The sequence below is a fragment of the Chinchilla lanigera genome, unplaced genomic scaffold (genome assembly GCF_000276665.1).
Source record: "Chinchilla lanigera isolate Chin_1 unplaced genomic scaffold, ChiLan1.0 scaffold00076, whole genome shotgun sequence".
NCBI classification, from domain to species: domain Eukaryota; kingdom Metazoa; phylum Chordata; class Mammalia; order Rodentia; family Chinchillidae; genus Chinchilla; species Chinchilla lanigera.
The window spans coordinates 9872215-9898543 of NW_004955477.1; the positions used below are offsets into that span (position 1 = coordinate 9872215).

Genomic DNA, 26329 nt, shown 5'->3' on the forward strand with positions numbered 1-26329 from the left:
CCTGTGCCTGCGTATGTCTTTCTTCTGTCTCTCATGAGGACACTTGTCATTGATTTAAGATCCACCTGAATTTATGACCTCAAGACCTTCAGTGTAATTACATCTTTAGAGACTTTTAATCCCATATAGGCACATTCTGAAACTCCAAGTGGCTATGTCTTTTGGGGGCCTCTTGGGCCCATTAAAGAAGGGTGGAAGCATTCATTCTAGGGCTCCGGGAAAGAACCTTAGTGATCGCCACACTGCCAGCACCTTAAACAGGGATGCCATCTAAGTGATGTAGAAGCTTCTCTTGAGCTTTAGTTGAGCTGAGAATGTTTGAGGCAACAGAGGTCAAAGATTCACAAGACATGGATCCTGACCCCGCTTTTCCCTGCCTCCGGGTGGCTACTCCATAACCATCAGCTGCTCCTGGCTGGTGGCAGGAACTGGGCATCCAGGAAGCCTGCAAACAGCCCTGGTCAGCAGGCTGTGGGGGAGTCTGAACCAAAGGAAGGCTTCTTCACAGTTCCTACAGATGGCTGACTTGAGCACGGGCTGGTGTGCACAGACGCCAGGAAGGACTGGGTCACACGGGCAGGCAGCTTTCATAGGGCAGGCATGAAAAGAAGAGCATATCCAAGGCTTGGCACCTTTTGGGAGGACCTTGGAAGCAGCAGTATTGGTGCCTCAAAGGCAGGACCTCCTTGGGGTGGCTTAGCGGCTCATTCTTGCTTCCCAGGCCCAGCACTGAGAACACAGCCAGTGCCTCTGTCGAGCCCCAGTGAGTCCCTCAAGCACCTCAATATATTTTACCAAAGGGATTTGAACCCACTCAACTCAAATGGGACAGCCACAAGCCAGGAAACACTAAGGGTCACAGCAGCCTGCAGAAGCTGGGGGAGGCCACAAGGGTCCTCCCTCACAGCCTGCACAAGGAGCCAGCTCTGCCTTGACTTCAGGTCTCTAATCTCCAGAACTGCGTGACTGCATTTCTGTTGTTTGAAGACACTGCACTGTGGGACTTTGTTATAGCAACCCCAGAAGCTCAGAATCTCTGCACACCTTCCCAAGCACACCAACCTAAAACACCCAGCATTCTTCTGGGATCAGTGAAGTTGGCCCAGCGTGCACCACACTCTCACTGGAGCTCCTGCTCTGTCCTCTGTACCTGCCAACCAGGCCACATTTTAAGGGCTCCCCAGTTCTCCATCCTCTAAACCCAGGCTCCTGACCTCTTTCACTGTTTCTAGTCCAGGCTCAGGGAGGCAGGGAGCACACCCTCCTCCCCAGGCTGGCCTGGGCATACCACTTTTGATGGAGGCCAGCTGCAGAGGCCCGTGGACTGTCGGGTGCAGACTTGGGATGATACTGGGGTTTTCCCTTAAAAGTTTAAGTGGATCACATCAGAGATCTCTTTGGTGAGAAGAGCTGTGTGATGGAAAAGCCTGACTCTGGTGCCCTCCACTGTCAGTTTCTTTCCCACCCCTTTCCTGCCCCAACAGCGAGGTTCCAATGAGCAGCAGTTTGAAGCATGGGGGATTGTGCTGACCCTATTCAGAGGGATCCCAAATACCACCGGTCCAACAGGGTAGCATTTTCAAAAGGCAAGTGGGAACCTCTTTTATGGATAAGCCTTGGCAGCTGAGAGCAAGAAGGCCTGATTAGCTATTTCCTCAAAGGAAATTGGTCTGGCTTTCTGGGCCACTTCCTCCAATAATCCACTTACACGCAGACTAGAAGGTAGCAGAGTCAGCTCTGAGTGGAATGAACCTGCTGATCCCAGGGCTGCAGGGTGCCTGGGAAAACGCCATAGTACAGCCCAGAATAGGGTGATGACTAATGGCGGTGTAATTGTCATTTTAATTGAATGCTGTTTACGTATTTTGCAGATTTAAGTGATTCACTCTAAGCTCTTTTTCGTTCCAAATGATTTTTGTTCTCCAGAAAGCAAATGCCTGAAAACAGGTACTTATAGTCTCTAAGTATTATAATGAAACAACTCCTAATCCCACCCAGAGGAGGTCTAAAGCCCTGGGTAATGCCAAACGAGTCACAGGGGACCAGATGAGGTTCCATCCCACCCAGGCCTCTGCCCAGTGGCCAAGTATTGGGCACCATAAACCTGGAGAGACTTTGTGCCTGGACAGGCCTGAAGAAGATGTCTGCAGCTGCTGAGGAGGGCAACCCTGGGATGGGGTATCTGGGATAGGCTCATAGGGTAAATAAGGTCCCTGGGACCAACCCATCTACTCATGCAGAAGGATGTCAGGATCAGCACCAGAGCTGAGCAGGGAACTCACATGAGGCTCCCGACAAAGTACTAGAAACTATACCGGGCCTCCTCCCACCAGGTCCAGCAAACTGTCCAGAGATGGCCCCTGTGGAGGGGCCACTCCCTGTGTTCCAGACGGTCCCTGTGATGTCCCAGTCTCTTGGGCCCACTCCTTGCATGTGAGTTCCCCCAGGGCCCTGCTAGAACCATGAGCCCCAGTGCCTGTCCCCACACTCGACCGTCTTCTCTGCCCTGGGCTGCCCTCTACTGTACGCTGCCATTCCTCACCCTTCCCTAAACATTTTCCCCACAGAGGCTCCCAGGGTGTGCAGGTCCTTGTGCAGGTGCCCCTCGAAGGGTGCACCAGAATCCCATGGAGAGAAGAGGGTAAAGGCAAGGTCAGGAGTCTAGTTTCCCCAAAGCTAAGCACTGCTTGCTTGGAAGTGGTGGAATTACAGAACCCCAGGAGGCTTAGAAAACGGTACAAAGCTCTTGACAGGCCCAAGAACGGGCAAAAGTGCAAAAGGACCGCAGGTGAGGTTGTAAGAACAATGTACTGATGAGGGCCCTGCTGACGCTAAGTGTTTCTTTATACATCTGCTGAGCATCACACAGCTGGATCACTTATGTCAAGAGATGCTGGGTAGGGCTGGGGATTTAGCTCAGCGGCAAAAGCGCCTGCCTGGCAAGCGCAAGGTCGTGAGTTTGGTTCCCAGTACTGGAGAAAAACCAAAAAAAAAAATTAAAAATTAAAAATTTAAAAAAAAAAAAAGATGCTGGGAATCCCCCCACGCCAGTGATGGTGAACCTTTTAGAGCTTTTTTTTTTTTTTGGTTTTTCTCCGGTACCGGGAACTGAACTCACGACCTTGCGCTTGCCAGGCAGGCGCTTTTGCCGCTGAGCTAAATCCCCAGCCCCCTAGAGCTTTTAATGATATAAACAGCTCACTGTGGCACATGTGACATAGGTTTGCCATCACTGCTTCTACATCCACCTGGACATCACCTTCAGGGTACTGGCAGAGCTGGCCCAGAAAAGGAACTAAGTAACCCAGGTAGAAGATCAACTGAGGAGGGGCAGTCTGCAGCCTCAGGCAGCTCCCAACACCCACGAAGTCTGGGTCTCCAAGCTGGGACAGCCCAGCAGGTGCCATAGCCACTAGCTCCCTGCACCCAGGAACTAGCTCTAAGCCTTTAGCTGCTCCCTGGGTAACACAATCATTTAATCAAACCATCCCTGGGCTCTGTCACCGGATAACTGCAGCTGGATGCTGGCCATTTCAGCAATGGCTTCCAGTTTCCTCTGTCTCACTCTCCCTGGACAATCTCTGGACCCCAAGGACACATGGGCCAGTGACTCGGCCCTTCTGTCTGTGAAAGCCACACTTCCTGGCCTGACACATCAACAATAATTTAGAGGAGTCATAGTTCTCAGCCAGTTTCTGTCCAATCTGAGCCCTGGGGGTGCTGCTCCCCTTCCTTTTAGAAAACTGAGCATCCTGTCACCTTCCTGGCTGTTTCCAGGGTTGCTTCTTGCCCTGGGATGAAGCCTACCCCAGGATGTGTTATCGCCTTCACCTGACACCAGCACCAATGTCACCCACACTTGGGTACATCCAGGGGGACAGTACAGTTGATCTGTGGTCCCAACCAGATTGGCCTACTGCTTCTCCCATGTGTCTCTGTCAAGTCCTGGGGCTGGTACTCCTGGCCCCCTTCTTTCCTGCTGTCATAGTTACTTTTCTTGTTGCTGAGACAAAACACCCAACACACAAAGTTAAAGGAGGAAAGGTTTATTTCAGCTTACAGTTTGTAGAGGTTTAAGTCCATAACCAGCTGGCTCCAAGGCAGGGTGGCTTCACAGAGGAGAGCAATTCATGGTGGGCAGAAGACAGCATAAATGAGGGAGGGAGACAAGCCTCTTTCTGTCCCTTATATTGTATACAGCCTACCAGGATTAGGGCAGTGCCAATGCGATCAGTGCACTGATCCAGTAATCACCCACCCTTAATCCCAGCATTGCACCACCAATCAATCACACACTCTAGATTCAGCCACCCCCGCAAAAAGGCCCATTTAAAATTGCATGAGGCTGTGGCGGGACATCTCAACCCAAACCGTAACACCTGCCAGCAATGGTGCCCTCTGAATTTGGAGGCGTTCTTCAAGCAGATGTTCCCCGTTGGTTTTCCTGCCACCCCTTCGGCCACACAATCAGAGTCTTTCTGAATTATAGGCAGAGATAATGCAGCACTGGCGCCTTCACAGCCACTCCAGCTCCCTCTTAGGTCCTATACCCCATAGCTCAGCATGGTTCCTTTCTGAGCTCTTGGGCTGTCACTGGTGCATCTTCTCCTCTGGTAATGATAGAGGCAGGAAGCAGAGGTACCACTGACCGCTCCTGCCTGGGACCACTGCTTCTAGCTTCTCTGGCTGCCTCAAGTCTGCAGGGGAAGCCTACCAGCCCCCAAGCTCCATGCTGGCTCATGTGCTGCTGGGGGTTGGGAAAAGGGGTGAGGTGAGAGGTGCTGGCCCAGGGCTCCAAGCCCCTGCCCACTTGTCCCCCTTCAGCTGACGGCTATGAGCTCTGGCCCTGGGAGAGCGGACGCTCCTCTCTTTCTTCTGTGGTCATTTTAGCCAGAAAATGGAAAAGGAAGACCTAAAAATTACCTCCTAGGCTGTGGTCTGCCTCCTAGGCGCTGGTCTCTGCGATTATATCTATGCCTTGGGGCAGCAGGCTTGTCTAACTTCGCTATCTCAAAACAGAAGAATCAAATGAAAGACCTGTGACTGAAGGCAAGATACCCACTAATACCCACTAATAACAGCAACACCCTCACCATACATCTGCCCCAGGCACCTCCTGGCCCACAATCCCTCCATCCTGACCTGCATCAGGAGGACCTATTGAATCCTCTATTGCTGTCTGTGGACCCATCTGGGATGGGTGATTAAGTACCCACCTGCACCCCTGTGCCACAGGACACCAACCTTCCTTTGCATCTCTGCACTGGCTGCAGCCTCAGCACATTTCCCTGGGAAAGTGCATCCCAGAAGGGCCCCACATGAGGCCACAGGTGACAGCCTGGTCTATCACCACTCAACCAGGTGGCATAAAGGCAAGCAGTCTCCTTTTCTTCCTGTTCAAAGGCAGAACCGGGCATGCAGGGATAGGACAGCCCCAAGGACGTATTTCTCTGCCCCTATTTGCTATATTCATGGAAGAAATGGCCACATCTCTGTCCTTTTTCCTATCACTCCTGGGCCTAACTCCCAGCACTCTCCTGTGGGGTCCTGCCAAGCCCTCACTCCTGCATCACTAAGGTGGTCCTAACCCACCAGACAGATCACAGTCATTTGTTTCTAAGTGTCTCTGTCTCTCCCATGGGGTGTCACTAAGGAGTCTGTCTTGTTTCTAGTACGAACTTCCCAGGTGCCTAGAATAGGGACTGGCGTATAACAGCAGACATCCAGCAGTCACTCAGAACAGGTTCTCAGCACCAGCTAGAGAAACTTCCTCCTAGACTGAGGAAAGGGTCTGCGCAGACATCCACAGGTGGAGCCTCATCTGCCAATGTGCTGGTGTCCCAGGCACAGGTGGGTGGTGATGGTGGTGGTTTACATTCATTTTCATACCCAATCCCCACAGCATCCCTAGGGGCAGGTCCTAGTATTCCCCTTTGCAGATGAGGGGGTGTCACAGTGCATCCCCAACAGACTCTAGTCCAGCCAGTCAACGGCACAGCAGGTTCAAGGCCAGAAACAGAATGAGAGATGTCAAACTACCTCTGCTTGCAGACTACTAGGTTTTACATCTGGATTTAACAGAATCAAAGTAATCAGTAGCAAAACTACCATAATCATAAGAAAAACTAGTGAAACAGCAGGTTACGAATTAACATACAAAATAGCTGTGGCCTTCATGCATACAAAAACCAGTTCAAATGTTTACTCAAGGTGAAAACCCTTTTATAAAAGCCAAATAAAATAAAATAATGTATGTTGGCGACACCCACAACTACAATAATCTCCTAAAAGACAGGGAATCAGAAGCAGAGAAATGGGAGGCAACCAGGTGCACAGACAGGACATTCAGCACCATGAAAGGTGAATCCCAATTCCTGTATAAATCCCATACAGTTCCAGTAAAAAATAAAATTGGGATTTTCCCCCTAAGAGCTGATAAATTGGGCATGTAATTCATTTGGAAGCACAATCAACAAAAGTAGTTTAAAACACACACACACACACACACACACACACACACACACACACACTCTCTCTCTCTCTTAAACAGAGGGTAAAGGTGGTATTTTAGCCATGTTGGCCAGTAAGGAATATATCTTATATAAACCTTCCACAGTACAAAAGTGTGGAATAGTAGTTTGGTGGCACATGCCTGTAATCCCAGCACTCTGGGAAGCTGAGGCAGAAGGACTGCAAGTTAAAACCTAGCCCAGGAAATTTAGCAACTCAGTAAGACTCTGTTACAAAGTAAAATATTTTTTAAAAGTAGCTAGGGACATAACTCTGTGCAAAGGCCCTGGGTTCAATCACCAGTGCTAGGGAAAAACGGTGGCAAGTAGCAACAGTGCAGATACACCACTGGAACAAAAGAGAAAATCCAGAAAGAGATCCAGTTGTACAAGATACTTCATATATCATAAAGGCAGCATCTCAAATTTATGGAATTTTTTTTACTTTTTTACAATACTGGGGAATGACCTCAGGGCCTTTGTACTGAACTATATCCCCAGCTCTTTTTTATTTTTAATTCTGAGACAGGGTCTTGGTAATTTACCCAAACAGTCTTGAATTTGCAATCCTTCTGCCTCAACCTCTCAGAGTGCTGGGATTATAGGTGTATGCGATGCCCAGCTTGGACTTTTTAATAAGTAGTGCTGGGATACCTAAATAGGTATATAAAAAAAGTTAAAATTTGGTCCATTTCTGACACTATACCCCAGAATAAATTCTAGATGCATGAGATAAATTAAATCTAGAAGAAATAGAAGAAAACCCTAAGTTTTTTTTAAATGGAAATCAGACATTCCTGTGACCCCAAATTCAAAAGTAATCCATAAAATGATTAACATGACTATATGAGTAAAATATCATACACAGAAAAACTAGAAAAACTTGAAAGACAAATAAGCTGGAAAATACTTGCAACTTATGCCAAAAATAAAAGGGTAACATTCCTAAATGACTGAGCATCTAAAAATTTTAAAAACCATCAGCTCAAGAGGAAAAAATGACAAAGGCAGTTAAACGGCCCTCTAACAATTGAAAAGAGGTTCACCCTTGCCTATCTTAAAAGAAATGCAAAATTAAACAAAATACAATGCCCCTTCTCATCTGTCAGACTGGTAAGAATCCAAGCATCTGGCAATATGCCCTGTGGCAGGCGCCCTGTGGCAGGCGCCCTGTGGAAGAAAAAATGATTCCCCCCCATGGAGGGGAACTTGGCAATTTCTAGCACAATACATGTGCATCACCCTCCAACCCACGTACCTCACTTCTAGGAACTAACCCAAAAACACACTGCAGAAATATGCAGAGATACGGCTGATGCATGAGGCATAATAAGCACAGCACAGCATGTCATTGGGAAGCTGGAACATCCTAATACTTGGCAACAAACCATGGCACACATAGCAGGCAGAAGGATGGTCTCCCAGAGGGGCTCATATCCAAGTCCTGGAGCCTGTGAATGTTTCACCTTAGATGGCAAAGGGACACTGCAGATACAGTGAGGATCTTGAGACGAGGAGGGCATCCTGCACTGTCCAAGTGGCCCAGTGTTTCAAGGTGTCCTTACCAGGCCAAGACAGAGGTAGGAGTCACAGTCAGGGAAGGAGACACGTAACAGAAGCAAGAGTGACAGCAGGGCCATCAGTCAAGAAACGCCTCTAGCAGCTGGAAAAGTCATGAAACAAATCTTCCCCTTGAGCCCCATAAAGAACGCAGCCTTGCAACAGTTGGCTGCAACTCCTAAGATGTGACTGGGTTAGCACTTACTGTCATTACTGCCAGCATCAAAACACACAAACACAGCTTCTAACAAGAGCCTGGCTCTTCATGACCCAGTGAAGACTGTCCAGATCCACAGCCAGCTCTCAGCAAGGCCAGGGATGGAGGCGATCATGCCAGTGGACTCCTAGCAACACATGGTGAAAAGCAGACAGGAAGCTCTTGGAACAGAACAACTTGGACCTCAACAAATAAACTACAAAAGGAAGGGATGGCGTAAGAGAGGCTCTATTTCTTGTACAGACTCATTTTTTGCATTCTGATTAAGAGAAATAATAGTAATAAAAAGAGTCTTAAGATGATCAGGAGAACACCAATCTTGGTATTTGTTGATATTAAGAGATTATTCTAGGAGGTGAAAAGTACTATGGCTATGTTTTTAAAAAGGGTCCTTATCTTTTGGAGACACCCACTAAAACTGATGGACAAGATAACTGTTCTCTGTACTTCATCCCAGATAACCTGGTATGGGGTGCAGAGTGGGGGGAAGCAATGGCTGGGACAAGATTAGCATCAAGCTTGTATTTGGTGAGGCAGGGAGACCGGTGTGTGGTAGTTCTTTACAATCCTCCTCTCTATTTTATATGTTTTAAATATTAAAAGTTTTAAACTTTTGAGGTTTTAAATACTAAAAATTAAAAAGCAGGTTTGAGGCCCTGAAGCCTGCCCTGCGGCCCTTAGTGTGTGGCTCAGAATGAACCCTAATGCTGCTGCCCGTAGTGGCAGAACTGTGGGACAGTGGTTAGCTGAGGTGTGCTGGGCCCTGGGCCTTGTGGAGAGACCTAGAATGCGAGATTCTAGATGGACAAAGGCTGACTGCCCTGGTAAGGGTCAGTCACCCCTGTGCCACTCTAGAAGCCCGTAAGCTGTCACAATGCCCGTTGACCCAAAGGGGCAGCTGACAACCCTGAATAGAGATGGGCCTTTGGAGTTCTCATTCAAAGCAGGAGGCTGAGGCACAAGGTAAGCTGCCTCAGGCAAGAGCACCCCAATCACTTTGGAACCTAAAAGAATAGCCTGTGGCCTGCACAGCTGTGTCCCTCGCCCTGGGAGCCACATCAGCCAGGCAAGGAGAGCTCCCTTCACATGCTGACATTTCGGTACAGGACCAGCAAGGAGGTGGCCACTCCTGGTCATGGCTGTTGAGCTGGACCACTCTCGGTCATCTATCCTTGCTTGGTCCTCCCAAGCCACGCCACCCAAAACCAGAGCTGCCATCTTTCTCCCAGCTCAGCTTTCTCACAGCTCCAGGGTGAAGGAAATGAGCACACATGCATCTGTACAGGGAAGAAAATGAGAAGACAGACATAAAAGCGCTCCTCCTTCTGAGCCAGTCATGAGGAAAACAGCTATTTAAGGTACAAAAGCACAGCCCGGCTGACCCCAACAGGCAAGCCCAGCACATTCACACCGTGTTTTGGCCCATTTAGGAACATGTGATAAATGCTCAGCTCTGCTCAACACTGACTCTGCCGTGAGGTCACAGGCTGGGTTTCTCTGTCCTGCAGCGGTGGCACAGACAACTCCAAAGCAGTCCTGATGGAGGAAGGGTACGCCACGTGGCTGCAGGTCCTGCACCACTGCACCCCTCAGTCTCTCTGTATCCCTCAGCCCCACTGCACCTGTGTAGTTCCTCTGTACCCCTCAGCCCTCTGCATCCCTCAGACACAGATGTGTCCCTCAGTCCCTCTGTACCCCTCAGCCCCACTATATCCCTCATCCCCTCTACACATCATTCAGAGCAAAGCTGCCCTCAGCAGAATCAATTCCCCCAGATGCAGGCATGGAGAAAGCCCCCACTCACATCCGGTCCTTCCGCAGGGGGCTAACCGCTCCTCCTGCCCAAAAGGAAGCCTCCTGCAGCTGTGTGCACAGGGCTCCTCTTGGTTCTCCAACAGCATCTCCTGCCCCCTGGAGGGGGGATCTGTTTGATCCTCAGTATCTCCCCTTCTTCAAAGCCATGTGGCCGGTAGCCCTGACCTTCCTGGAGAAATTCTGCTGATGGGGACCCCTCAGTGGGGTAGGCAGAGTGAATAAAGCCTGAGAGTGGCCAGCAGCCCTGACTGGCCCAACCCCAACCCAGTCCAGGCTGGGCACATGACAGCCTCCTGGGTGGACAGGGACAGGACAGGGTGGCCCCAAAAGAGGTTTGTGGCTCTGAGGCCCACAGAAAGGGACAGCTAGGGGGTAATGAGACAGACTGAGTATCCTAAGGCCTCACACCACCCATAGGATCCTAAGCAGGAGAGAGCTTGCCTCACTTATTAAATTTAAATCCTTGAACCAGACTAGGTAGAGCTCTGAAGTGCCTAGGGGCTGGGCATGCACCCTGCTGCCAGGCATGCCAATGAGATGACCAGACTGAGCACCTCCCCCAAAACCTGTGGGGACTCAGGCCTGGAGCACTTGCCTAATCTCTGTCTCTGCAGCCCCCCACACACTGGGATCCCCAGTCAAGCCCACCAATTCCCATGGTCCCATGTGAGGACAGGTTATCAGCTTATCCCAGCATGTGGTCCTGGGGAGAGGTGAAGGGCAAAGTGAGGAACACACACACACACACACACACACACACATGAGCGCATTCCCCACAACTAGCAAAACCCCAAGCAAGAGTCAGGATCAAATCTTCTGAGGTCCCAACTGATGTAGTCCACAAGGGGCATGTTGCCTGTTAAATGGGGATCATCCCAGCGCATCTGCTTGTGCTTAGCCAAGGACTCATTGTGCTCTGAGTGAGTGGGGTGGGCTCGGCCGAGCAGCCAGGAGAGGGAATGAGGCAGGAGCAGATGCTTACCCCATAGTGCTAGAATATGCGAGAACAATGTTGTGGAGAAAGCCAGGCTCAGGTGCTGCAGTGACCACAAACAAGCCATGCCCAAGGACAGCAGAGCCAGGCTGGTGGCTGTGGAACTTCTGCAAATGCTACTGGGCATCATTAAACCCTATTGGCCACCTCTGGTTTGCTTTTAGTGATGCCTCCCAGGGCTCACAGATGCTTTCCACCTTGTGGCAGCCAGTCGTGCAATGGGATCATGGAGCCAAGCTCCTAACATCCACAGCATAGGATGTGAGGTGCAAAACAGAGACCAAGACTTAGGGCCTAGATGTCCCAGAAGAGGCTGGACAGTGATGGCAAGGACAAGGACCCATCACTCACCACTAGTGTAAACACCACAGGTAAGTAGCCGCCAGCACAACTGGCCTTCACCCTGTTGATGCTGGAGTCTGAGTGCTGTGAATGTGGAGGACAAACAGCTCCTTGCCAAACTGAATTGGCCCAGCTGACCTCCAAATGGAGGTGTTCACGTTGGTGTCCTGAGGGCACAAAGTCCAAGAAGCAGCCACACAGAGAGGGACCAACAATTGGCTGGAGGCAGAGCTGACTCCAGCAGCCGCAGGGGTGGCCTGTAACCCACAATTGACAACTAGGTTACATCCCAGAACCCAGATGCCTCCAAGCTTTTGGTGGCCATAGCCACTGCAGCGTGGAACCCCCAAGAACCAGCTCCTCATTAGGGGATCCAGTGAGCCACCAGCCCAGGGGATGTCCTAGCAACACTCTTACGTATCACATATCAGCCTCTGAGGGGTTATCATGGCAATGACAAGTATCTTCTGGCTCAGATGGCAGCACAGGGAGGCTGAGCAAGGCGGCACCACAGGGCCACATCAACAGGTTCCACCATCACGGGGGACAGAGAGCTTGGGCCCAGCCACACACCAGCTAAAGACCCAGGAATGCATTTCTACACCACGGAGGCTTTCTCCCTTTCTTTGAGCCTCCCCTGCATCCATTAGAAGTTCTAGTGTCACAGGGGAGATGGGAGATCCCTTGGGGTGGTTGGGCCCGTAAGAAAGGCCTTTTCTGCCAATTTTCTCAGTATTTTTCCCCATAAATTAGACAATGAGATGCTTCACTCCTGGGCTGGGCCCTTTCTTCCCAGGGGTTGGTTTATGCAGTCCTTCCTTCCCTCCTCAAACAACTGCTCTATTGGCCCTTCTGCAAAAGCTCTGAGCCCACCACACTGGGGTCACTTGCATGGCAGAGGTGCCCAGGCTTTGGAGAAGGAGCAAATCCATTGCTGACAGCCTGGCCTGAGGAGGGACAGAAAGTGGCAAGCCTGCCCACCCAATGACTGACTGCAGCTGGCTGCTGGAGCCTCCATGGGAGCCCAGGCCAGCCTCTGCATGGGTACAGAGAGAAGGTAAGGGAGGGTGCAGGTGGGCAGAGGGTGCACAGGGCAGCAGAAAGGTTAGAGGGAAGGTGAAGGCAAAAGCCCACCTCACTGAAGGCCAGGTCCACTGGGGCCTGGGGAGGGAGTGGAGGACATTCTTGCCAAAACATCAAATTGTTCTTGTTGCCCCAAAGCCAATCATGTTTAAAATATCCACCTGGATCACTGGCTCTTGAACTCCCAAAGGGACATGTCACACTCAAGAGACCTGCTTTGCCTCTTAAGAGCTGCACCCACCAGTCACTTTCTTATTTGCTGCTCAGTGCTCCCTCAGCCTCTGACCGGCTGCCCACTTCTCAGGGGTTCTTCAGGGCCCCTGCCTCAAGTGCTCAGACAGCAGAAGGACAGCACATTAACCTCCAACACATTTGGCACTTCATACAAGGGATATACCTGTCCTCTAAAGCCTCAAGTACCCCATATGAAGCCCAGAACGAATCTTCCTTTTCCCTCCAACCCTTGGTGGGCCCGGGGATAAGCGCCATGCCTATAGCCCAGCCAGTCCCTCTGGTCACAGGCACAGGCTGGCTCCCAGGAGAAGCCCCTTCCTTCAGCAGAGGGCAAAGAAGGCAGGGGCAGATATGAAGGGGGGATGGTCAAGACTGACAGAGAAGGCACAGAGGCAACTATTTTTCAAAACTGGAAAAGAGAACTTCCTTATCCACAAGAACAAAGTATTATACATAACAACTATAAGAACAGAGTATAACAAAAAATGAAATGTGAAGAATTAATGTGAAAACATATGAGGCCAATTGAGTAAAAAGCACTGGGTCCCTAGACGGGTAAGACATCAACTTTCCTCTCATTTTTAAATGCAATCCTTTCTGAAATTTCAGATTTACTTTTTTATCTCAACAAAACTTATTCCAGAGTCCAGGTAGGAAGACAAATGCATTAGAGCAGCAGACGTTTGTGGAGGTAGGAGCCACTGGCTGAGACAGTCAGGCCTGCCGAACCACACACTGTGGTAAGGGTAGCACCACTGAAACAACCCCGAAGAGCCCAGGTCAGTAGAAGGACCAACCGGGCCTTCCCTACACAGCTCAGGAGCAAAGGGTGTGGGGATGGGAAAACAGGAAACTCCAAGTGGCGTAGGCTCTTTCCCACCAACATGTTGTCTTGTTCTCATTGTGGAAGTGGCCACACTCGTTGAAAGGAAAGGCCAGTGTGAGACAGAGTGGGCCCAGCTGACACAGGAGCACGTCTAGGTGCAGCCTCAACAGAGGACTGGGGATTCTCCTGAGGAGAGTTTCCTCAGCTAGGTGCTGAGGGAGAGGCAGAGAAGAGGACTCAGGGAAGAGGAGCCGGCTGCTCAGGACCCTGAGGCAGAGGGGCATGAGAGAGCATGGCAGAGGCTGCCTGGCACAAAGGAGGGTGGTGCTGACGTACACATGGTGGAAGAGTTCAGCCTGAGCTGCCCCACTTTCTGCAGCTGTGAGGTATTGATTATTTTGAGCTGAATACATAGGAAAATGAGCAAACACAGGAAAGGTTGTTCTCTAAACAATACTCATCTGCCTGAAGGTAGAACCACCCCCAGGAAGATGGACCTGGGAGTGGATCACCCCAGACTGGCCTTGCCACATTTGGCACATCCCCACGTGTTCCAACAGGGGTCCTCTCATCATTCCCAGAAATCACCTGCTCTTCCCAACTGGCCTCCACCACCCCATTTTATAAAGACAGAACACTGCCTCTCAGATCCTACCAAGTCACTTTTGTTTCCTGTGACACTCTGTACATGTCATCGTAAAAGGTAATAAATTTGTACTTTTTCTTCGTCACCATACCTATTGTCAGTTTATTTTCCACAGATGGAAGAGGCTGGCCCCTCCTCATCAAAAGTCCTATAATAATCAAATTTAGGGAACCTGCTGCCTTAGGCTGGAATTCAATTTCCTGGATTGAGAACAAACACAATCAGGCTGCTGGAGAGGAGCGCAGCTCCTCAGACACATGGCCCTGCCTAACCCCTGGCTGGAAGCCAACCATGTTCCTGGTTTTTAATCAAATTAGGTGGCAAGTAGGTAAAAGTGAAGGGAGGGAAGGAGTAAGCGGGGCTTGGGGCCGGGACACACGTACCCACACCAAGAGAAAAATGGATTGATTTTCTCCAAGTCTTCATTAGCCCTACCTTGACCATCTATCTTGGAATGAACTATGGCCACACCACTCTCTGGACACCAGCTGGGCAGAACTGGAGAAAACAAAGCAGGGGTGGGGATGGCATTGCCCACATACTGTGTTGGCTCCTGGAAAGACCTCACATTCCTGGAACCAGGTACACACAGAGCATGTACTCGTGGCCAGAGCCTGGATGGAACTTGACAGACAACAGGGCCCTGAGATAGCCCTGCTCACATCGCACAAGTAGACTGCAAGTGTGCAGAGTGTTCCATCTGCAGCCTCACTCCTTCCTGGATTCCTCACAATGTAACCAGGGGGTCATGATGTCCGAGAAAACCTAGAGAGCAAACACAGGAAAGGATGTGAATCCTTACCCCATCCTCAAGCTAGTGGGAACTGTGTTCTCACTGCCACAGAGTTAACTAGACCATCAGCTTCCTCTCTCCTCACAGAACAAAATCACCTGCTTTGGGACATGATTTCTCCATGTTCCGGATGATCAAAGGGTCTTCCCATCTTCCATATTTTTTAAGGCCAACCTGTCATCTCAGGGAGGGTTAGAAGCTTGATAGAAGGGCAATTCTACCTAGCAAAAAATATCCTTCCCATGAAGACTTCCAGCCTTCCACCAGAATTCTCAGAGCTTTGGTTCAGTGAGGAAAGCCAGGCATTAAGCTACAACATCTAAGTTGGTGAACCACCAGAGACTACTGCCCCATGCAGGTGACCCCAGGCACTCAGTTCATGATCAGTGAGGGATGAATCTGAAGACCCAGCACCCAGAAGGTAGTTCCAATGGTTGGTCAATGCCAAGGTCATCCTGAATTGCAATTGTAGATGGGAACGTGACCTAGCAGATTCTTCCTGATTTTCATCTTCACGTTGTATTACTCAGGTTTTCACTGCTAGGACAAAATACCTTACATGCAATTTAAAGAAAGAAAGATTTTTTTGGTTCATGGTTTCAGAGGTTTCAGTTCATGGTTGACTGGCTCCCAAGCAAATTGTCATGGGAAGGGGCCAGTTAAGGAAACCTGCTCAATTCATATCAGCCAGGAAGCAGAACACAGGGCAAGAGCCAGAGAGGAAGGGGCCAGGAACCAGATATAGTCCCCAAAGTCATGTCCCCATCACCCAATCAGAAATACCCAGAAGTGTGTTTCACTAATCTTCTAAGGGTATCTCAAACCAATCAAAGATAAACCATCACAACTCTTATGTCAGTCATTTAATGTTAATCTTTCTATTTATATATCTCTAACTTGATCAACAATTCTGAGTACCCAACTGCATGACCTGGTTTTTCATTATGGAAAACAGTCCGCCACATTCCACTCTCAATAAGAATGTCACTGTGCCTTTCTACTCAATGAAAGCAATTTCAACAAAATCAGCCTCTAACACCCCCAATAGGAGTTGTGGGGGGCCCAGAACCCTCCTCAGCAGATCCCAAACATGTAGACCTTGCATTCGTATGATTTCTCCTTAGGAATGTGACTTTTATGAGGTTTAGGGATCAGCCTTTTCAAACATAGGGGAAATGCAAATCAAAACCACAAAATGAAAAAGCAGCTCACCCCTACTAGGAAAGTTACTGCCAGAAAAATCAAAATACAACAAGTGTTGGAAAGAATATGGAGAAAATGGAACCTTTGTACACTGCTTGTTAGAATGCAAAATGGGGCAGCTGCTGTATAAAACAGTATGGTAGTTCCTCAAAAAGAATCCATATAATTACCCTATGATCCAGCAATTTTACTTCCAAGTGGAAGAATTAAAAACAATGCCTCTAAGAGATCTTTGAAAAGCTGCGTTCATAGTATTCTTCACAATAACTAGGACAGAGAAGCAACCCAAGTGCCATCAATAAATAGACACAAGTATCTATAAAAATAATAGAATACAGTTCTACCTCAAAATGGCAGAGAATTCTGACACACACTACAACATGGATGAACTTTTAAGACATTTTTCTGTGTGAAATAAACCAGGCACAAAAAACAAATTGCATGATCCCACTTAAACATGTGCAATTGAATGTTTATATCCTCCACAATTCTTATGCTGAAATCCTAACCCCCTTTTGATAGTATTATTAGGTCATGAGGATGGATCCTTCATGAATGGAATTTAATCCCTTACAAGGAATCCTGGCAAGCTCTATTTCTCTCCCACCATGTGAGAGAGTATATAAAGATGACACACTGTCTACACCAAAAAGAGGGCCCCACCAGACACCAAATCTGAACCTCAGTTACACATAAATAGAAGCATCCCCAGGTCCAACCAGAACCTTGGGGCTGCCTCTCCAAGCCCCCATTCCTTTGAAGCATGGATTCCCTGCTCTGGCCACTGAAAATAGAGGCAAGGACCAGAGCCAGGCCTGTGACAGGCTTCACTCTACCCACATTCCTAGATACGTACCCAGCAACCACAGCTTGCAGCCCAAGACCCCTAATTAGGCAGCTAATTAAGGGGCAGGAAGGAGTCTCTAATTATACCACTAACTTGCATCTGAAAATGACACCCAGTGGCTTGCTCTTGTCTCCCCTCTCTGCAGTGGCCCACTTCCAAGGCCAGTCAGCTTTGCAGAGCCAAGAACCAGTCAGAGGACCCAGAATATGGGGGATCTGCAAACTCTGGTAGAGGAGGGGGCTACCCAGCTATGATATGGTGAGGAGCACAGTCAGTTCCCAGGCAGGGGTAGAGTCAGCAGTGGTAAGAAACACAGGGTAAGGGGCCATCCTGAGGATAGAAATATCCACTAGAGGTAGAAGAGGAGATGCAGGGCCCCAGAAAACAGCAACCATACTCATGCACTGGCTTTGCCTTGCACCCACCCACTGGTCTCTCCATTCAGATGGCCTAAGCCCAGGTCTCTCCAGGTGGCTCAGTGTCCCTTGATTTCCAAACACCTGAGTTCTAAATGCCTAGGGACCTCCGTGCTTCCTTGTCTCAGCTCCCCCCTCCTGAGCCTGGTAACAGTTGCTGTCGTCTGCTGGTGGTGGCGGTGGGGGGTGTCATCAAATCCTACCTGCCTGCCCCTCATGTTTCCTTATATGCACTGTAGCCCTGGGACACACCCTACACTCTGTTAGGACAATAGGAGCACAGAGGGATCCCTATCAGCCTCAACAACGCTCAGAAACTTACCAACATGAGGGCCATGCCCCAAGGTCAGCCTTCTTCACGATCGTCAAAACCATCACCATCTCCTGACACACTGAGATGTTAAAAATATCTTTCCTTGGTACGCTTTCAATAAATTTGTGCAAACGGGTTCGTCTCCTCTGACTTATAATTACCCCAGGCCTTGGGTAACCTAGCGCAGCAATCCTTTATGATATAATGAAATGAAGGTAATTAATCGCATTCAAATACCCTGAACATTTTGCTCTGGTAGCACAGCAATCCCTTTAAAAAGAGTTTATGGCATTTAAATAGACACAGTTGTACAGACAGGAGAGGGGGGAGCCCCAGGGCCGTCCACATAGTTGTACAGACAGGAGAGGGGGGAGCCCCAGGGCCGTCTGCCAAGCCCCCCAGGAAAGCTGAAAAGAAATGTCCATTCAGAAGTGATTCATCCACAGCACAGCCATCGCTGCAGAAGTTCAGGCTAATTCCAACCTTTTCAAAGTGCTTGTTAAGCCTCTTTCAGTTATAATTACCCCCAATCTCCAGATATCACAAGGCAGCAATCAGGAAGTTAGATATGGCCAAGAGAGAACTGGGGAAAGTGAAGAAATGGATCCAGCTCCGCGGGGGACAGAAGTCTCCTTCCCTGGATGTGGATGTATACTTGGCCATCTACCCTTGGTTCTGTCACCTGTATGTCCCAAAGAATAGGCACAGGCCTCGTTTCTGCGCTCCAGTGTACCGGAGATGGCTATTTTGGTAGACAGAGGCCTCCAACCATCACAGTGGCTCCTGGACACTGGGGTATTTGCCACACCACACCACTCCTCCTTGAACATTTTTCCCTTAGGCCTGAGCATACTTCCTCTTTGAAGAAATAGCTTTGGCTACAACATGGGTCTCAGAATTACAAGTGGGTGCATTCGGGGGCTCAGTTCTCACATTGGTGACTGTCTCTCAGTGACTGTGCCAACACCACCCTCAGCTCCTGGCTGAGCCATGAGACTCCCAGAGAGACTTAAAGGTGGTTGTGACTGGGCCGGCAGCTCACCCTGACACCCCAGAACCGCTACTTCCTCCCTGACAGACCTAATCCAGCTGTCCAAGTCCATCTCAGCCAAGAAGTCTCTGGCTTCTAAAGAGAATGCAGCAGGTGGACAAGGTGACAGTTGTCTAGCTTCTTGGTCCCACACATCCCCCATCCTTTGCCTCCCTACCCAGAGGACTTGCCTTACCTTGCCAAAGCTTCCCTTCCCGATAGCACGCAGGATCTGGAAGTGATCGAAGTTCACTGCAGAATGAAACAGAGGGACATCAGGTAAGGCAGTAGAAAGACCCCACGCCCAGCACATTCCCCAACCCCGAGCAGCCCCACACACACTCGGCACCTCCAGCAGCTGGCCAGAAGCCCGGCTGCTTTAGCCTACAGAAGGGTCAGTTGTGGCTCAGAATGGACTCATTACCTGTGCAAATCAAGAAGGGCTGAGCCCAGGGAGAGGGTGGCCCAAGCCACACAGTGCCCTTTTCTCAGAATCACTATGGGGTGGGAACATGTGGCTGGCCCACAAATGTGACAGAGATGAATGAGATGGAACAAGGCTCCCAGAGTGCCAGACTTGTTCAGCTGCAGTCCTGACACCCAGCCAAACGGAAAGCTGCTCCAACAATCTGAAGACCCACAAACAGGCAAATCTGGGAGTCTCAAGAAGCCTGAACACACAGCTCTGAGTGTTCAGGGGACCAGGGGAGAAAGGGCATGTGCCCTGCTGGGACTCAGTGGACAGGCCAGGGTGGGAGGGAGGTAGGCCCTGCAATCCTCCAATGTTAATAAAAGAGGAGGGGCACAGGATAAGAATGTTGAGTGTGCCTAGTCTCTGGCTGCTCCTTCGCAGGGTCACAGCAGCACACTCCTCCTGGAGAAGCCTCGATGAGGGACTGAGTGGGATCCCCTCGGTGTGAGCCATTCTGAGGCTTTCCAGACATCTCACCATGTCAACACGGCTGACACTGCTTGCAGACACGGCCCAGCTCATCTATGCCAGGGCTCACCAGCCTTGTTCTTCAACCAGCACCTCCTATCCTCAGCAGCTGTCCCCCTTGGCCAAGATCTACACCTCCAATACCCCCACACACACAGAGGGCCTGCCTCTGACCTTGGCCTCACTGTAGGGACACATGCCCTGCAGCAGGATTTGGGATACCCTACAGTCTAAGATATTTTATCTACTTATCCATTTAGGTGTCATCCTCATATCTGTTATTATGGTTGAGATCTACAGTAACTCCTGAAAGACACATTCTGTTGAAGACTTGGTCCCATACAGCAACTGTCAAAGGTGGAGCTTTTGGAAGGTGACAGATCATAAGGGCACTAAAGTCATCAATGGATTAGCATATTCACAGCATGGCAATAACATGTCTTGCTGTCGGGCAGCTTTACCACTGGTGGTAGAAGTGGTACAGTCATTCATGGAACGGTCATGCACGTACCACTGGTGGTGCAAGCCAGAGGAACAAGTTAATCCTAAAAGCTGAATGTGCTATTAGGAGGTGAGACTGTTTACTATATCTTGTCCTGGCGTCTTTCCCACTTCCTCCCGCCCCACCTTTCCAACCGCCATGGAGTGGGGAGCTCTTCCCCAAGCCATTTGGCCCAGCATCAGTGCAAAAGCCATGGAACCAAGTACTTCCCATGGTTACTGAAACCTCTGAAATTATGAACCAAAATAAACCTTTCCTCTTTTAAGTTGTTTATCTCAGGTGTTTTTCACAACAATGAAAAGCTGTGAACATATACAGGGACACATACACATATTCCCTGAGGAATGTAGAGACACAGACTTTCCTCATTCCCCTAGCTGTGCAAGGAGAGGGAAAAAATAGGGGTCTGCAGGGTTGGGGGCAGGGGTTTTGACAAAAGCTCCTCAGAAGGGTTCTGCTGCTACCTATGAGGGAAGGGGCCACGGGAGCAAGTGGCTGAGAGGCTGATTAATGTGAGGCTGGAGATGACAGCGGGTTTATCAATGGGTGAAAGGAGGGATGGAGGGGGATACCAAGCATCTGGGTAGTGACCAGCTCAGAAGGGAATCAGCCCCCATTCTACAGACAAGAACCTCTGCCAGCAGGGTGGTGGTGCGCACATGTAATCTCAGCACTCTTAGGGGCTAAGGCAGGAGGATTACAAGTTTGAGACTAGCCAGGGCAATTTGGCTAGATCAAACAATGCTGAGATGTAGCTCAGTGCAAAGCCCCTGGGTTCAATCTCCAGCATGGTAAAACAAAACAAAAAAAGAGAACCATGGCCAGGCCCCACTGGCCCAAACCTAGCACACCTAGTTCCATGGCCACCTCCTGGATAACACAGCCTCTGCCCATGTGATCTCTGTTCCCCACTCTACCCCAACCCAGCCATTCCACCCCACCCCACATGTCAGCCCTCCTAGCCTCACTCAACAACCTGAACATGCTCAGAGCCTGAGCCAGCAACAAGAAGGCATCCGGGCACCCCAGCATGCACCCTCCCTGCTGGCAGGAGAGCACACGCTGCTGCTTGGCACAATTCCCCGACTACCAGATAGGAAAGGAAAGCCAGTCTTCTAAGTCTGTGTGCGTGTGACAGGGACAAAACTGGGGGGAAAAGAAAAGCAAGAGAGCGGCTGAGACATGGTGGGTGAGATGGGAACGTGAGGACACAGCTCACAGGGAGATGCTAAGCATGTCACCCCCTTTCCTGAGTCCCATGCTCCACATGAGGCTAGCAATAGGGAAGAGCTCCCCTCAGAAGACATGGCTCTGCACAGAGCCATGCTGTAGGAGTCTGAAAGGTCCCAAGTGCTGCCAGCCATTACCAAGGTCTTTCTGAACTGGACTGTTTGCTCTTGTCCTTGGAAATCTGGACTAGTACTGCCTAGTGGAGAAGGTGGTGAAGCACAAGTTCCCACATTCAAAATGCTGCACTGAGGCTCCAGTCCTTGGGAGGAGTTGAGATAGCATCCCAGAGGTGCGGCAGCTCAGAACTGACTGAGGTGTACGTGCCGCAGTGCAGAAGGTGGAGTACCTGCAGGGGCACAGGGCTGAGCTGGCTGCATTACAGCTTAGGGGAATGGGCTCTGCCAGGCAGTTCTGGGCCATGGACCGACACCAGCCCAGTATGCATGTAAGCTCCTACAGAAGCACAAGAACCCAGCCTCAGCCACTCCCAACAAAGAGCTAAGGAAGCATACCTCATGCCCACCTCTAGAACAGCCATAATGTATCTGTTGGGTCTCTACCCGCAGTCCCTCATCCTTTTGGTGCCTGGGTACAGCTGAAAACTACATGGGAGGCAGGTTAGACTTCTGCCCACAGGGCAGCCAGCTAACATGCCCCCTGCAACACCTAGCAGCCAGTAGAGTGCAGAGCCCCAAGCATTCATTGCCGCACTGGGCTATGAGCTTGCACAGGAACTGGGCCAGGACAAGTCACATTTTTAGAGAATAAGCACAAGTTTCTAGCTTTAGTATTTCAGACAGAAATAACAGTTCAGAGGCATAAAGGAATCTCTCATCACTGTCTTGGTCCATGGCACAAGAAAGTGTTGCCACTAAGGATTTGAGGATGGGGAACCTCAGCAAAGGCGACTTGACAGGACCTGTTGGGCACACAGCCACCAAGCCCCAAGGTGACTGTGCTTCTGGTTTGGGTGCTGGCAGACCTCTGGCCTCCTGCCAGCCTTCAGCTTCCTGCGAAAGGCAGAGGAGCGTGCAGTTTGTGCTGTGCAGCCCGCATGGTTCAGCACCTGTGGCTCTAAGCACACCTGTCCCCATTTCCTCAGATTATCCAACAGAGGCAACCACGAAGACAGAGAATCTTAGAAAAGGGCACCCAGATGGCCACACAGAAGCTGCCTAAGGAAAACGCAGATGGGACAGGAATTCTAGTGTGTCTGTCATACACCTTGAGAACAGCAGGGCACAGTCCCCAGGGCAGGGTGTATACTGTACTAGGACCACCAGCAAAGGCAACCCCAGAAGTGATGGCCCACATCGACCAGGGACCATGTTCAGATGAACTAGGAGGCCAAACCCCCAAAAGATGAGCCTCGGCCCCCTGGGTGCCTGGAGGCTCCACAGGGGAACCAAGGACCTGCTCTTCCACCCTGATGCACACACTCCTTTCTGCCTCCCCGCCACCTGGCTGAGGCAGGAAGCAGTTGTGCTACTAAACACAGCAGCTCACACACCCTCCTGATATGGGTCCCCCAGCCTTCAATCCGGCCCATGCCAGGCAGAAGAGGAACCTAAGACCAGCTGCTGCTCTGCTATAAGCAACACAGGAGTCTCCATGCTGCTGTGAGGCAGGTCCCAGTCCTCCCATAACCATCTGTTCTGCCCAGCACCCAGCTGAGGCATCCAGTCCCATTTCTGACTCCTAAAGGGAGATGGTACATTTCATTCCAGACTCGGTGGAGCCAATAAAGAAAAGGAAATCCACCGGCAGGAATCTGTCAAAACAGTCATCTTACAAAGGGTTTTTCAGAGACCAATATTGTAATCAGTCTGATACACTAAAAACCTTCCTACAAACGCCACCATCCAGACAGCCGACATCTGTGAAGTTCATTGAAATCCAAATTGTTGGATTCCCCCCAGACACTGAATCTAGAGTCTGCATAAGTTAGAGGCAAGAGCAGAGCTCTGGGTCCTTGGAGACAGGCAAGGCTACCGCTCAGGTCCAGGAGCAGCACAGAAGGGGACAGCGTGTACGCTCATGCATAGGACAGGGTCCCCAGGGACCAGGGGAGTCCTGGAGGAAACTGAGCTCATGCACTTTTTAAGTTTCCACCCAGCTTTCTAGCAGTGACACAAATCAGAGCCACTTCAGGGCAACGTTCAATGTCCCCACTGTCCAGATGTTTGCTAAACTCAGCAAGGGACTAAAACTCCAGGGTAAACAGACAAACTGGAGAGCAAAGATGGTCTTCACCCTAGGTGTGAGAGACATGGCAACAAGAGGGGTTACCTGTGTGGGCATATAAAGACCCAGCCTGTCCAAGCACAGAGTGAGAGGAGGTTTCCTGGGAAAAGTGGCATTTATGCAGACACCTGATGGTTGGACACCTGGGGGTTCACCAGGCAGAGACTGGATTGCACAGAGCCAGGCTTGGCTCAGAAAAGAGCTGCTAAAGGTTGCGGTGTGGTAGGAGGCTGACAGATTGACCCGTGTCCAGGTCTGCACCATGGAGCCACAACTTCCCCCCCAGAAAAGCAGGGACTGTTTCCATGGGTGAGTCAGGGCCTTGACTCACAGGCTGAGGTTTCTGAAGGTGATCACTATGCCTTGAAGGACTGGAAAGGGTGGATTCCCAGGGCTGGTCCTGGGGCTGGGGGACAGCATGGAAGAATCTGGCTATGTCTAGGAGAGACAGAGCTACTCCTACCTGACACCGGTGGATGAGGGGCACTCTCAGTGCACGGGGCAGGGGCTGGTACAAAGACAGAAGGAAAGTTTCAAGTTGGACAGGGATAGGTTAAGAGTCTGTTCAGTTCATGGGAAACAAACCCCTTAGGATTGTTGCTTAGGATTGTTGCCCACCCACTCACCTCCTTGGGGCCTTGGTTTTTTCATCTGCACAAGGGATGTAAGGACCCCTCACCTTGTCAGCTCTTGATGTGGGGTGAGGAGCAGGAGCAGGCATAAGCACTTTCTAGTTACAGCCAGTTGGATTCAAACACAGGAGAAGCAGGTGCCAAGCACCTTCAGGATATCAACTTGGGCCAATGAACAAGCAAACCTCATGGGGCACATGCATTCCCAAGCCATGGAAACACATGGGTGGTGCACCACGCAGAGGCCCCCAGTGTTGGGGGTCAACATTGTCCCTGCAGGAAAAAAGACTCTGCCAAGCGAAGATCCTGAGCATCTCTTTGAGTGAATACACCCTCGGGCAGGTGGCTGCCCATTGGCCACATAAAAATGCCCTTACCCTGAGAACACTGAAAAAAAATCCTGACTTCATCCAAACCTGCCCCAGTAACAACAGCTTCTGCCTTCCAGGCTCTGCCCAGGACTACCCCATGTCTGTTCAATGTATTGGCAAACCCAGCTGGCTTTACCTCCAAGGATACCCAGAATCCAGCCCTGGTGCCCACACCCTCCCCACCCACCCCTGTAATTCTGGCACACGCAGCAGTAAGGGGTCCCACTCAGTCCTAGCTGAAGAGCCTGGAACCCCCAGGGCCCACTCTCAGTCTCTGGCCATTGCACAGCTGCAGGGAGAGGCCCCAGGGCACACACTTTGGTGTGGGTGGGAGAGAGACTAAACAAACAAGCGAAGGATAAGACAGGAAAAGGGGGTTGGAGATCGATGTTTTAGACAATGACATTACCAATATATTCCTGAAGCTGATATCTGGACAAAGAAGTGAGGGTCTGTATCTGAGGTACCTGGGCCAGGACTGAGCAAGACTGATTTGGTGTGTACCTGGGCTACATTCTTCCCCAGTATTAGACATCTCTTACATTATAAGGCAGGTAAAAGGAAAAGTGAGTTCAAGCTCCAACAGTCCTATCTTGCATTTACACATTTCCTTCCCAGGAGTCAAAGTAAGTCAGCCAAGAGGAAATGGTCTGTCTGCCATGTGCACAGAGGCAGCACAGCCCAGAGTTCCAGGCCATGGGTCCCTCCTCCACTCTACAGCACACCGAGAAAGCATGGGCACAGGCTCTTCCTGGTGCAGATAAATATTTTAAAATCAAAGGCTTTTAAATATTTATTCTTCAAGGAAGGTTTTCATTTTGCAGACCTGATGACTGGAAGTGCAGCCGTTGCTATGGGAACGTGTCATTTTTCTCATAGGTTCAGTCCTAATTCTGTTTTCTCTAGGGCAAAAACAAACGCCAGGTCCCGTCCCAAGGGCTGCTGGTTGAGTACATCATCACTGAGCTGACCCAACAGTCATGAACAGGTTTTCTCACAGTTCTCCAAGTCCAGTAGTGCAGACAGAACTTCTGGACATTGTGCCTGCCCCCATCCTCAAATCTTGAGGCTTCACTAGGAGCAAAACGAACACACACCTGAGAAAACACAAGGAGCTCTTTCCCAGAAGGTAGTCAGCACTTCAGTGGCCTTGTTCCAGCTGGCCTGATGCAGACTGTTCTGGTCCCCAGTGACTGCCAGTGACTATAACTGCGCCATGGGCAGGGGTACTTTGAAAAGGGAGCCCAGGCACATTTTCTGCTTGTTCTGCCATAGTGCGTGAATGGTAGCCAGAGGAAATGCAGGGAGCTCTCACTGCCAAAGACAACATCAATGCCGCAGATCAGTTAAAGGCAAAGCAAGAGAAAGCCAAAATATAGACTCTTGTGTAATTACAACAAAATCCAAAGCAAATACAGTAGGTAACATTTTTCCTTTAAAAATAAAATGACCTGCCCTTCATGAGTGCCTGGCCAGACCTTCCTCCCACCTCACATGGACCCACCTCAGCTCTGGCGCCCAGTTTGTAGGCATGGCACCCTGTAGCAGGCATGGAAGAACCTTCCAGCAACAAATCATGAGG

General features: G+C 50.2%; 1 protein-coding gene across 1 annotated transcript in view; it reads right to left on the reverse strand.

Annotated features, from left to right (window-relative positions):
• The window catches only part of Stk32c (serine/threonine kinase 32C), a gene marked incomplete at its 5' end in the record, with an annotated part of 101326 nt that overhangs the window by 25613 nt on the left and 49384 nt on the right, over positions 1–26329 (reverse strand). The window contains 1 exon segment of the mRNA XM_013503114.1: positions 19025–19080. Within this exon segment, the coding sequence (XP_013358568.1) occupies positions 19025–19080 (56 nt within the window).